This window comes from Equus caballus, chromosome 6, assembly GCF_041296265.1.
Source record: "Equus caballus isolate H_3958 breed thoroughbred chromosome 6, TB-T2T, whole genome shotgun sequence".
Classification (NCBI taxonomy): Eukaryota; Metazoa; Chordata; class Mammalia; order Perissodactyla; family Equidae; genus Equus; species Equus caballus.
Window position 1 is genome coordinate 20,731,215 of NC_091689.1, and position 14,216 is coordinate 20,745,430.

A 14,216-nucleotide genomic window follows, 5' to 3' on the forward strand; every position below is an offset into this window, starting at 1 on the left:
TTCCCCAATGTTTCACTGAAAGATTTTTCTGTTAATATATTTGTTTGACTGACAGAAAACACCATTTGGGTGCATTCATTTGTTTGACAAATATTTATTGGGTACTTACTATGTCACGGGGACTTTATATACTTTATTATGAATTCTACAACCCCCTTGCCAGGTAGCTGCTGTTATCATTTGACAGACCAGACATTTGAGGCCCAGGGGCCTTCAGTATTTTACCCAAGGTCATGTGGCCAGTGGGCGACAGATGAGAGGTTGGACCCAGGCTTTCCGATTCCTAGGTTTTATGTTCTTTGTATCCCCAGCTCCTGCCCATTCTAAGACGGTATTCATCAGCAATTTCTTACCTATAGATACCCAATCTAATTGGCTTAGGTGAGAGAGGTGGTCCCATTACTGGCTGAAAAGGACAGCTAGATCCAGGGCTCAACGTCACCCAGACCCTGTCTTTTCTACCTGTCATTTCTGCTATTCTCTGAGTGGGTAGGCTCTTCACAAGTGGTTACCAAATGGTCACCGTATCTTTGACTTACATGTTATCAGCTTACCATTTTGCCAGTGGTGGGAAAGGGAGCCTTGTTCCTAGCAGTTCCACCAAAAGTCCTGGGCTGATGCTCATGGCTCTTATTGGCCTGGCTGGGGCCATGCGCCCGTCTCTGAGTTAATTCCTGGAGCTGCGGGATGGAAAGTGTTGACTGGCCAGGCTTGGGATATGTGTCCACATGGACCCAGTGTGGAAAGGGATGATTCCTCAAAGGGAAACTGAGGTGCTCCTACCAGCAGAATGGATGCAAGGTAGGGAACCTGGAGCTGTCCACCTTAGCTGCTTGATTCAGCTTGAGTCTGGCCAGAATGAAGGGAGATGTGGTGAGCAGCCCTGCGCTCAACAACACAAGCAGAGGACAGGAACACCTCAGAGTCTTCCAGTTCCCGTCCCAGATGGACAGAAGGTTGAAGACCAGGGTTAAGACTCTATACTCTTTGAACTTCCCTGTATTTATTATTTTTACTTCTCCACAGGTAGTGGGAATACTTTGTATAATCTAAATTACCCATCATGCAAGGGAATCAGATGAAGTGACTATCAATATTCTGTCCCAATTTTGTTCTGCTTGCCACACTAGCTGACATACACTGTCCAAAGTCTCCAGAGTTGTCTCATATGTGCTAAGCCCAGACTACCCATGTCTCTCCACCCTAACCCCTTTCGGATGTCTATTTCTTGACTGGTCACCGGAGAGTGATGCTCGACCATTGCCCCTGCTGCAGATGCCCTCTGAGACATTGCCACCCAGCTCAGTGGCCCTCTCTTGGCACTCCTGAGGCTGTAAGCCCCTGATATGCCTTTGTTCTCTTCAGTTCTCACTGCCTCAGCCCTGCTGGGTTCCAGGTAGAAACTGGAAGAACTCTACTTCTGCTGTACTTGCTCTGTGCAACAGAACTTCCTCCATGATAGAAATATTCTATATCTGCACTGTCCAAAATGGTAGTCACTAGCCACATGTGCCTACTGAGCATTTGAAATGCAGTTAGTGCAAGCAAGGAATTGAATTCATTTAATTTTAATTTTGACTAATTTAAATATAAAATTGAATAGCCACACGTGGCTAGTGACTACCTAATTGACACTGTAGCTCTATAAGATTCAGATTTGGCCTGAGAGGTAGAACTGGGGACCTGCTGTTCTCCTGCCCTCTTCATCTCTCCTCTCTGTCACCTCTATCCCTCCTCCAGGTATCTGGGTTCCTAATGCCTTCTGTCTCTTCTCCATTTGTAAAGCAATTCATGCAAATTGATGCTTAGAGGGCTACCAGCCCAGCCTGCAGACCATGAAGATGGAGCCACAACAACTCTCCGGCAAGGTCCCCTGAGACACAGCCCTACCCTTAGAAGGAAAAAGGCTCAAGAGTCTATCTTCACTTGTAGCAGGACGAGTGGGCGAGGGAATTCTCTCCCCACCCTGCAATGAGCTTGGGTGGGTGTGGACAGACCCCAGAGAATAGTGGGGTGGTAAAAGCTAACGAGAGGGGAGAGGAAGCCATCTTGGACCCTAATGAGGAGGACTCTGAGACCATGGGCAGCACCCTCGGCTCAGGAAATGCCTGGGACTGAGTAAGAGAAATGACCCAGGAAACTGTGATCAATGATGGCTGACTGTTTTTCTTGGCCAAACTGAGTGATGCCCCGGGGAACTGTTCCAGAAAGGAGGCAAGAGTGCTGCTGGAGGTGTGATTTTGGATCCAGGCTCTAGCTCAGTTTTTATAGTTCTAGAAAATATTGAATGTTCTGATACATATTTTGAATACTGATAATTTCCATATTCTATAGTAATTAAGACTTTTGATTACAAGGAACTCAAGCTAGCTAAACCTGAAAGGGGGGATTTACTATAAGGAAACAGGAATGCCACACAGATCCTAAGAGAGAGAAGTGGCTGAGCATGTGGGATGAGTGGAACCATGGCCGGAACACGCGGGGACTCCAGAAGTCCTGTCTACTTTTATCTCCACCTCTCCCTGCACACCTGCTTTCTTCTTTCTCTGTGCAGATACAACTGTGCTGTATTGCCTGGATCCTCCATGTCCCAGGTCTAGACCTGGAGACATGGGAACAGCTCTTTTTGTCGTAACTCAAAATTCCCAAGAAAGGGATTCCTATGTCAATCCTGGACTAACTTCCTACCTCTGGGCCCATCAACTGTGGACAGTGCCACAGGATCCGGTTATATGAACAGGCTTGTCTTGATCCAATTGTGTCGTTGAGGTTGAAGAGTGAGAACAGTCCCACCAGGGTCCATGTCAAATGTATCCTCTCCAGCAGGGACCCACACTGATGGATCACTGGCAGCCTCTCCCATAAGAGAGTGAGATGCTTTCAAAGATTCCCACTGGGATGCATTTGTGCCTCATTATAAAATCTCTTTGTTGAATGGCTTTGGCAGTTACCCTGGGCTTCCAGTACTCCAAAAAGATCTCTATCAGCAGAGTAAATCCAGGTCCATGTGACACAATTGAAGCCAGCTGCATCCAGGTAGCGGAATCTTGGCCGCCACTGGAATCCATCTGCTTCTGGTGCAGTCAAAACCTTGCCTACAAAGCATGTAGTTTCTGCTCCTATTATGTTTTTAGAAATAGTCACACAAATGCTTATCACTATTATCATCTTGTAAAATGGAAACGTGATCTACCACCACAGGGTGTTTTTAGAATTAATCCTACATCTTGCCATCTATCAAACAAGTTCAATAGTGAGGAGGAAGATCTTGAGAACAGCCATGTTCATGGTCATGACAGCCATGTACACTTAAGCCCATCTTCTGGAAGGCAAAAATCCCTACTTTACAAAAATTACTCAGGCTGGATGAGGATACAAACTATTTGCAAGAAGACCAGTGAACGTATTCATTCACTATTGTGGGACCTGGGACACTGATAAGAGAGATGGAGGTACTGATCCTACTAGGGCAACAAGTATGAACTGGGAGTGTTGTGTGCAAATCAGGAAGTTTGGCCAGCCACTGGGGGTGGCCCTGTCTTGCTCCAGGGTCTTTGCTCTCTCAGAAAAAGGAGAGCTCTGCCCCTCTAGCCTCTTTCAGTGGCCAAACATGTCTCCCACTTGGCCACTCTCCAGCCTCCTTGGGACAGAACTCTCTGTTCTCCTTCTCCACTGGCCATGACCCCCTTCTGAATCTTGTCCAAAGACTGATTGGAGAGAGAACAGGGAGAGATGCAGAAGCACGTGGGTGGGACAGGCAGAAAGAAACCAGGAGGAGGGTGAGCAGTGTCTCCCTAGGGAGAGCTGCTTTGGCCACGCTAGGATCTTTGTTGTGGTTCTTGTTCATCCCTTTGGAGACCACAACCCTCAGAATCCAATATGGCCCTGGTGAGAGGGGCCAAAGTAGTCACGGAATGTATTTTTTGATTTTTTTTTTTTTACTGCATTTTTGCTTCTTTTCTGTTGCCACTGCCTTTGCTATTCCTTGCTTTGCACATATGGTGCCACCATAACCTCAAGGCACTTGCCAGGGCATGTCTCATGTCCCAGCGGGATGCTCTGCATCATTTCCAACCCTCTCAGCAAGCCCGACAGGAGAGGGACTGTGCAAGGATAAAGGAGGTGTTCTGTCTGCTCCTCTCTGCCCTCCGCCTGGTGTTGTACTTAGCTATGCCCGAGAGATCACAGGAAGCCCAAGGGCAGGAATACCATTCAGTTAATCTCTGGATGCGAGGAGCTCGGCCAGGTCTGACTCCAGGTGGATTTTCAATCCACGTTTCTTGAAGGATTACAGTATGTTGGGGAGGAGAAGGGGAAGGGGTTTTACCTCTTACTGCCTATCTTTTCATCCTCTCCCAATTTCCTATCATGCATAGGTGTCCATGAACAAACAAATTTAGCTCTATTGCACTGTTAATGGGAAGAAATTGTGTTCATTTATTGCACAATTTGTCCTTGTCTAGAAGAAATTATTCAGTCTCCCAAACAGCTGATGTCCAGCAGTGAAAGGATGGTCTCTCTAAACTCTGGAACCTTTTGGGCTCCTGCCAGGGGACCACCTCTCTCCAGGGAGTAGAGCCCATGGCGAAGGCTTGCTTCATTTCAGAAGAGGGTGATGGGCCAGGCAAACCGGCAGGGCTGGCACCAAGGCCTGCCCCAGGGCTCCTGTGTGTTATAAACCATGCAGGAAGCTGCATAAATAGTCTCCAGATTTCTAAGACTCTATCCCACAAGAACCTCATGTCCACTTATGTAGAGGACAGACTCCATGAGGGCAGGGTCTGCTCTCCTTATATCTCAGTTCTCAACACAGAGCCAGCTTTTTGGTGAACAGACAATAGACAACAGGGGGACAACACCAAGATAATTTTTGAACAGTCAACTGAGATAATGCAAATGGTCTGAAAATAAGACCTGATGGTCAAATCTCTTTTTGCGTTTATTTAAGCTGATAATGTGTGACATTCTAAAAACGTGACAAACTATTTAAGTAAGTTTAATGAAATCCGTTCCTTCCTGTGAATATCATTCTGCTCAGGGAAAACGTGTGCAAGTGTGGCTATGCCCAGAGCCAGCACATCGAAGGCACGCAGATCAACCAAAACGAGAAATGGAATTACAAGAAACACACCAAAGAATTTCCAACAGATGCCTTTGGAGATATTCAGTTTGAGACTCTGGGGAGGAAAGGGAAAGTAAGCAATGGCTTTCTACTTGAGCTGGCTAATTCATTTACCAACACAACTTGGGCCACCTTGAATTGTCTAATAGCGTGAAGGTGGGAGAGATGGGCAGTCAATGCAAAAACTGTTGCAGAAAAAGATAAATCCTGTAAAAGTCAAAAGCTGTGATTAGATTATGTGCAACTGGAGAACTCCAGAGACGATGACTGGCTGATTGCCCAGCAGCCTTTTTCTGCGAACACTGCAGGCATTCATGTAGCATCCACGGTGACCCCCACTGCTACAAAAGGCCCAATGAACACTTCTGTGAATCACCCCCTTTAGTTTGGTGTATGGCATTCTTGAGAATACATATGGCCCCGAATAAGGTGACATTTCCCTCTGCACACCCACATGGCAGGCTCTTACACGAGGTTTGACAACAATGTTTAAGGATTGGAGAGTGCGTATTCTTAAACTCTCCCGTGTCCTCTGCTCAATGGCAGAAACATCCACAGACAGCTAGAAGCCTGGGCCTTGACTCTTCCTGTCCCCAGGCCCCATGGTTGCAGCCCTAGAAAGTGACCCAGCTCCGTCCACCGCTGTCTCTTCCCAGGGCCCCTGGCGCAGGATGGGTCACCGAATCGCTTGCCGCCCCACAGCTCTCCCTGCCTGTCTTTTTCCTCCATCTGTAGTCGACCCTACCGCTCGAGGGCTCCCTCAGGTGTAAACCTCAGCCCTCTCAGGTGCCCCACTGCCTGCAAGTCCCAAGTTCTCCCGATGGCTGGGAGGGCCCTTCAGTGGCAGCCACGTCCCCTAGTTTACTGCTTCCCTTGCTCTTCCCTGCCTGGGACCCTCTTTAGCTGCGGTCCCCTCCCCTCGCCCCTTCCCGCAGGGGCAGGGCAGCGGCTACACCCCGACCGCCAGGTGGACAGAGCCCACCCTGTCCTTTCCCTCTCCCCCACAGTACATCCGATTGTCCTGCGACACCGACGCGGAAACCCTCTACGAGCTGCTGACCCAGCACTGGCACCTGAAAACGCCCAACCTTGTCATTTCCGTGACCGGCGGCGCCAAAAACTTCGCCCTGAAGCCGCGCATGCGCAAGATCTTCAGCCGCCTGATCTACATCGCGCAGTCGAAAGGTGCGCGCGGTCCCTGCGGTCCGGGAAATTGCGGACGGTCCCTGAGGTCCTGGGAAATTGCGCCAGCCAGTTAGTCCATCCTGGCTGCGCAGCCTCTTCGGAGACGGAAATTGGCAATGCAATTCGTGCGCAGGATCCAGATGCTCTAGAAAGATATGAGTAATCATGATCTTTTTAAAGGAGAGATCCTCAAATGATGGACAGGCAGGGAGCTCTGGCACATGGTGGGGGGTTTCGCAAAGTAACTTTAAAATCAGCGTTAAGGTACTTCCTTGTGGGTGATTTTATGTTTCGGTTAATCTTCTAAGGTTTTCATTTTATTTCTGCATATAATATTTTACCCGGAATACTCTGGCGAAAAGGAGATTCCTTTCCAAAAGGAAAGTTTAATTCGTTTGCTCTTTAATTTTGAGATCAAGGATGCTATTTTGGAAATAGTGACAGTGCCTGTGAGGTGGTCAGCGCCACGAAAGTCTATGATAGAGATCAAAATAAATAACAGTGGCTCTGTTACTACAGATGTTCAGCTTAGCATTTCTTTTTCTTTTTAACTTTTTATTATGAAAAATTTCAAACCTGCAGAAGAGTAGTAAGAATAATACAGTGAACATCTGCTCACCCTTCATTTGGATTCACCAGATCTTAACATTTTCCCACATTTGTCTGATCTCCTTCCATAAATATCCACATATTATGATTTTTTTTCAATCAATTGAGAGTAAATTGCGGGCATCATGGCCCTCTGCCCCCAAGTATGTCAGCATGCTTCTCCTAGGAACAGGATGTTCTCTCCTATAACTTCTCACAATTTTCAAACCCGAGAAAGTTAACGTGGACCAATACTGTTCCCTAACAAACTGTCCATATTTTAATTTTGCTATTATACCAACAATGTCCTTTAGTGCAAAAAAACAAAAATTTTTTTCTCTATCTGGACTCCAATGCATTCAGCTTTTTTTTTTTTTTATCATAGCAGGCTAAAAAACGTTCATTCATCTCGAACTATTCTTTGTCTTTCTCGGCTGTTCAGGACATTTCTGAAGACTGTAGACAAACTATTTTTGCAGACTGCCCCTCAATTTGAGTTTGACTCATGTTTCCTTATGAGTAGATTTCATTTACCCAAGCCTTACATTTTAAAAGCTTCTTTATTAGGAATATTAGTTGACTGACAGCACTAAGGAGCTAGGTGGCTTATTTTAGATATGAGTTTTTCCTTAATGTCAAGAAGAAACTGAGATCCCCCCCCATGTATTCCTCTCAATTTCCTGATGAACCAGAGAGGGCCACCGTAAGTAGTTACTTTGTCATGAAACTAACTCAGTTCCTTGCTAAATCCTGAACACACATCATTCATTCATTTAATGTTCTTATGAAATGCCTACTATGTGTCAGGAATTGTTTTAGGTGATGGGAATATAGCAGAACAAAACAGACAGAAGTTCCTGGCCTGGGACAGCTTCTTAGGTGAAGTGAGGGGCCAGAGAGGGGACGTTAATGGTCTCATTGTGCTCAGCATTGGCCCCTGGAGAGCTCCTTCACTTCCTGTTGTCTCATTTTAAAGCGGGGGGAGGTGTTGACTCTTGAAATCTGTCTGGAGGAAGGAGTTTGGGTGCTGATGGGTCTGGAATCACATCCTCTGAGAACTGGCTGAATTTCGGGTATGAAAATTCTAAGGACTGCATCACATTTGCCTTAAAATGTTGGAAGTAAAATATTGGACATACTTCTACGTGGGAGTTGACTAAGCTTGTTCCTCACTGCTGAAGACAGCAGTAAAATTAGAGAACGGAGACAAATAGTGGACAGAAGCCCTTTCTGACGGTTGGAGCAGAGGGCTCCCTCACTCAGGATTCCTGACACTTCCGTGACCAGAGCTAATGAAGGGAGGCTGGGACCGTCCCTCGGGCTGGATTCCTGCATGGGTAGCAGATTAGAGCAGAGTCATTTCCAACTTTATAGTCTATTATTATGCAAAATAATATTTTGTAGGTATTTTATTTACTTCAATTCGAAAACAAAAACAAAACAAAAATTCAAACCCCTTGACCTTGTGAAGATCATCACATCGAAACCTTAAGATAGCAGTATGCAAAATTGTGTGGTTCTAAAGTAGAGTTAAATTGTAGGCACCAAGGTCATGCCAGGAAGGTCACGGAGACCCACCCACGTGGGGGTCTGGGAGGTGGGGGTCGGAGCCTTGGGAGCGTGCTCCGCTTTCCATGGAGGCACTGCCTAACTTGCTCAAAGGCTCAGGCCAGGCATTTATTATCCATAAAAAGATTTACCTGAGAGGCTGCTTAAAGATGCAGATTCCCTGGCCCACCTGCCAGAGAGTCTGATGATGGAGATTTACCATGAGATCCAGAATCTGTATTTGTTCTAAACCAGCATCTCTTAGAAACACTGAGATCCTCTTCTCCTTCCCTTCCATACGGTCGTAGGCGAGGCCCATTCCAAAGTGGGGTGGCAGTGCTGCGTCCTGGTACTCCTGGGACGGGAGCTTCTTTAGGGGTCTGTGAGCACAGGAAGGGAACCCGAGCCAGCTGAGCGTGTGCTCCTCTCCTTCCTTGACAGGCGCTTGGATCCTCACTGGAGGCACCCACTATGGCCTGATGAAGTACATCGGGGAGGTGGTGAGAGACAACACCATCAGCAGGAGCTCGGAGGAGAACATCGTGGCCATTGGCATAGCGGCTTGGGGCATGGTCTCCAACAGGGACACCCTCATCAGGAATTGCGATGCTGAGGTACGAGTGGGTCCGGAGGAGGTCTGTGAGGTCACTCACGTGGGAGAAAGACCGCAGCATGGGGCTCTGTGACGCAGTCAGCTCCTAGGGAAGGCGGCCTTACAAGGAGCATCTTTGGAATCTCAGGGATTAAAAATAAGGATGACATAATCAAAGAACTCCTGGGAAGGAGTTACCCATGGATGTGTTTTGTTCATTAAGATTTGTTCCCAGCAAATTGTGGTAGAATCACTTTCTTTATTCTTTATAACCATGAGCTGAATCTGTCCCCAGAGGGTTCCAGTCCTGGCTCCCATGCCTTTCTTGCTTGGCCACACTCACAGGAATTGAAATGAATGCTATGGCCCCTGGTTAATTTGGCATTAAGAGGGCTGTGAGACGCCCCTTCCCAAAATTTCCCGTGAGCATATTTAGAGAGTAATGAAATGCGAATTTCATGTTAGAAATACAAGGTAGACGTGGGCTTTTGTATCAAGTATGGAATTTTGAAAACAGCATTTCTAGTGAATTGAGGACCTCCTTAAACAAAAGGTGTTCTTTACTCAGAAGCTTTGGGCCAGATGCTCAGAAATCACAATTTACTTCACACTGTCTTCCATCCGGGACTCCTTAGAAGTTTACGCAGTAAATGTTCGGGATTTGGGGAATCACCGTGGTTCTTTTTATTTTTAGAAATTATTTTACTTTTGTGTCTGTGACTATTGTTGAGGTTCCTGCGGGAAAGAGGAGAGTGGGGGCCATTTCCTGAGTGTCTCCCACGGTGGAGTGGGAGGAGGGTGGGCTTTGGGGGCCCGGAGGTCTGGGTGTGAGTGACCGATCTTTTGACAGCTGCATAGTCTGAGCGAGATCCCTTCTCTAAGTTTTTATAATCATGACCTTGTGTTGTTGTGGGATAAATTAATTATGCAGGTTGAATAGTAGTTTTTATTGTTATTACCAGACGCTCGGCCAGGGATGGCTAGATGGCCTCACATCAAATGCCACCTTCAGGGTGAGAGCGGCCTGGGGAGGAGTCTGAGGACAGTGGCCAGCTGGGTGGGAAAGAATGCTGTTATCTGTTAGCGATGTTTTGTTGTGTGCATAGGAGTCTACTCGGTGTTGTATAATCATCATCGCCCTGGTGGACACGTTACATATATTAATTCATAGAATCGCAAAAATGACCCTGTAAAGAAAGTATTTTTACCTGTGAATTGGAACAACAACAAAAGACTTCAATGTTTCCCTGGTGGGAGTTTATAGGACCCATTCTCTGTCAAGAAGTAAAATCTGAAATGAATCTATAAAGATTAAACAGAAAATGCCAATCACTTGGAAATTAAGAACCAAACAATCAAACAACCTTCTTATTAAATAGCTGTTGGGTCAAAAAAGAACTTTCAAGGGCTGGCCCGGTGGCACAGTGGTAAAGTTTGCATGTTCCACTTTGGTGACCCAGGATTCGCTGGTTCAGATCCCTGGTGCAGACCTATGCACTGCTTGTCAGCCATGCTGTGGCAGGCACCCCACATATAAACTAGAGGAAGATAGGCACAGATGTTAGCTCAGGGCCAGTCTTCCAAAAAAAAGAACTTTCAAAATTATACAGTCAGCCCTCCATATCTTCTGATTCTGCATCCATGGATTCAACCAATTGCAGGTGGTATACATACTGGGTTTACTAGTTGGATCTTCGGATGCAGAGGGCCAACTAAGGGACTGAACATCCTCAGATTTTGGCATCCAAGAGGGGGTCTTGAAACTAATCCCCCGAGGATGCTGAGTGATGACTGTAATTGCAGGTCACTTAGAAAGCAATGAAAATGAAAACATTTCATATTAAGGCTAACAATGTATGGCCAAAGCTGCATCAAGAGTGAAATTCATAGTCGTTTACCTTTATTAGTGAAAATAATTCAATAATAATAATAACAATAATAACTAACATTTATTTAATAGTACTTACTGTGTATTGGATTCCATTCTAAGTGTTTTACATACAATAACTCATTTAATCTTCACAACAGTCCTATGAGTTAAGAACCACTATTACCTCTCATTATAGATGAGAAAACTGTGACACAGAGAAAGTAAGAAACTTCCTTAACTCACATGGCTGGTAAGTGGCAGAGCCATGGTTCATAGTCCTTTAACCACAGCAGTATTCAAATTAATAGGTTTGAAAAGTAACAACACCAACAAAACTTAAGAAGGGCAGGAGGAGAAAAATAATAGTCAATCAGCAATAAATTAATTAGAAAAGAAAAAAGAGAAAGAATAGAAATATTCTTTTTTCTCTGAAATAGTTCTAACAATTTAATTTAAGGAATAAATAGAACCAAGAAATCAAATATAATAATAAATGTTGAGAAAAATTATGTGGATGCTGCATACAACTGTGTGTCAATAAATTTGAAGATCTCGTGGGAATTTATATTTTTCTGTGAAACTATAACTTTTAAAAAACTGATTTGAAAAGAACTAGAAAATCTGACTAGATGAATTATCAATGAATGAGCTTAAAGGAAGATAAAAAATTATCTCCAAAATTACTCTTGGCCAGATGGCTTCACCTAGTCACAATTTAAAAAAAGTCTATTAATAGCTAATTTCAAAAATATTTATAGTCTCCAGCACATACAGAAGCATGAGATCTTTATAAATTGCTGGAGAATGAACAAATTTGTGCCCTTTCTGGAAAAATCTTTGGAGATATGTATCAAGAGCATGAAAGCTTCATAATATATATCCAATAATCATAAATACATCACTAGGGAATTTAATATTTGGACAAATATATCGTTAAAATATTTCTTATAGTAGCAAGAATTGACATGAATGTAAATATCTAGTTATGTTAATAATAGGGGAATCTTCAGGTAGATTACACAAAACTTGAGGGAAAATTGTTGAACCTTTAAAATACTATTTCCAAAGGTTTTCCTAGTATGGAAAATATTTACAATTTTAAATAGAAAATTATGAAAACTATGTAAATCAATCCACGCCTGGAAAAGAAATAAATGCACTAAAATCTTGATGGGGACTATCACTGAGTTGTGGAATTTAGTGTGATTTTAATTTTCCTTTTACTTTTCTGCATTTTCCATGTTTTCTACTATAAGCATAGATTATTTTTAGATACTCAAATTACAGTGCTAATTGTTATCCTTTTATGTTTCTGTTAACGATAGAGTAGTTTTGCAGGAAACCCATGACCTTGTGGCTGACTTCCTTGTTTCTTTTCTGCCTTCCACGAACAACGGCTTTTGATCTTTTGCATAAGTTGAACCTCATAATTGTTCATAATGACTTCGTCAGACATCTCTTTCTACTCATGGCCTCATTACAAACCCCACCACGGGGCTCTACTAGGATCCAGATTCAGCTGGCTGAAACAATACTGCATTTCACAAGCACTAAAGTTTTACATAATTTTGAGGATCTTTTCTAGGGTTTTTTTCTCATCTTCCATCAGCTGTTTTTTCTTGACTCAGCACTACACTTTAAAAATTATTGTCATGTTAAAAAGGATAGCTCAGAGGCTGGCCCTGTGGCCTAGTGGTCAAGTTTGGTGTGCTCCACTTTGGTGGCCCAGATCTGGTTCCCGGGCACGGACCTACACCACTTGTCAGTGGCCGTGTTGTAGCAGCGACCCACATACAGAGTAGAGGAAGACTGACAACAGATGTTAATGCTCAGGGTCAATCTTCCTTAGCAAAAAAAAAAAAAAAAGAAAGAAAGAAAAAAATAGCTCAAGTCTCTACTCATTATTCTTGTTATTTAAACTTTAAAATCCCTTTGTAAAGATACAACCCAACACAACAAACACAAAAGACAAAACAACACAATAAAATTTCACACTCACTAAGTGGAATCATATTAAACCTGTAAGTTGCTGCAGGAAAAAATGTGATTGTTATGCTATCAGGTCCTTGTCCAGTGACAATTTATGCAAGTCTGTGTCTTTCAGGAAAGTTTATAGTTTTCCTCTTTGGGTCCCACCTATTTCTTCTTAACGTTATTTCTAGAGATTTTTAATTTTTTTATTTTTGTGAATGGGGTCTTTATTCAATGTAGTTTTTGAAGTGATTTTTGCTGGTGTGTATAAAAATAGTGATTTGTTGTTTTGAATCAACATTTTATGAACTCTTGTCTTTGTTCTAATAGTTTTTCAGTAGATTGTCTGGCTGTTCTCTGTTTGCAAGCGTATTATTGGTATATATTGTTACTTTTTAGAACAACTCTTCCATTTAGTTATATCTTGCATTTTTTGCTCATTTTGTTGCCTTGGCTAAAATGTGCGGAGTAATGTTAGATAATAGGCATGATAACAGGTATCCTGACAGGTGGCTAGCGGGTGAGTGTAGTGTTTCACCAGTAAATAGGATTTGTCTCAAAGTTCAATTTACATATATTTTTAAAAAGTATCCTAGGGAATCATCCTTTCATTTCTAGTGTATAATTTTTTAAAGTGGGAATGAATGTTGAGTATTAAATATCTTTTTGCCTCTATTGGGTTATTTTTCTCCTTTAAACCATAATCTAACGGACTGACTCCTGGAAACAACACTAATTGCTCCTGAATAATCCTGCTGAGTTTAATTAGCGAACGGTGTTTTAGGAATTTTGTATCCTTGTTCATTAGAGAGCTTGGCCTTTGGCTTTTCCTTTTGTGATTCTTTCCTCATTAAGCTTTTGGAATCAGTGTTGTGTTCTGGAAGGATATAAGTGAAATGGGAATTAGTTGTCCCAGAAAAGTTTGTAGTGCTCCTCCATGAAATGCTTGGATGCCTGCCTTGCAAATATTATCTCATCTGTCCAGGGCTTTCCTGACGGGAGCTCCTGATGGGGCAAGGGCCACTGGAGAATAGAACTGTAACATATGAATTCTGCTTTTCATTCTGCCTTTCTTCTGATTGTATATATGTCGTTCATAGAGTCAATAACCTTCCTCTTCTCACTGACTTTTCACCTTAACTTGTACTCTTGCAGTTTGGGTTGAAACACCTTTTAATGCAACCCTGATACTTTAGAAACTAAACACCTTTGAATGGGATGTGATGGTCAGGAACTCCTTTCTTCATATTCCTGCATCAGTTTTTTATTCTTTGCTGTTAAGTGTTGTGACAAAGTATCTGTTTAATTGCTTCTTTTTGTGGTCCTGTAACTATGCTCTT

The 14,216-nt window shown here is 43.5% G+C and overlaps 1 protein-coding gene across 2 annotated transcripts in view; it reads left to right on the forward strand.

Moving 5' to 3' along the window:
* The window catches only part of TRPM8 (transient receptor potential cation channel subfamily M member 8), an 88,824-nt gene that overhangs the window by 11,816 nt on the left and 62,792 nt on the right, over window positions 1-14,216 (forward strand). For both annotated transcript variants that reach the window (XR_011439535.1, XM_070269495.1), the window contains exons 4-6: window positions 5,039-5,195; window positions 6,130-6,307; window positions 8,885-9,057. Coding sequence is in view for 1 of the 2 variants with exons in the window: in XM_070269495.1 (XP_070125596.1) it covers window positions 5,039-5,195; window positions 6,130-6,307; window positions 8,885-9,057 (508 nt within the window). In the remaining variant the exon portion in view is untranslated. The remainder of the gene's footprint in view (window positions 1-5,038; window positions 5,196-6,129; window positions 6,308-8,884; window positions 9,058-14,216) is intronic.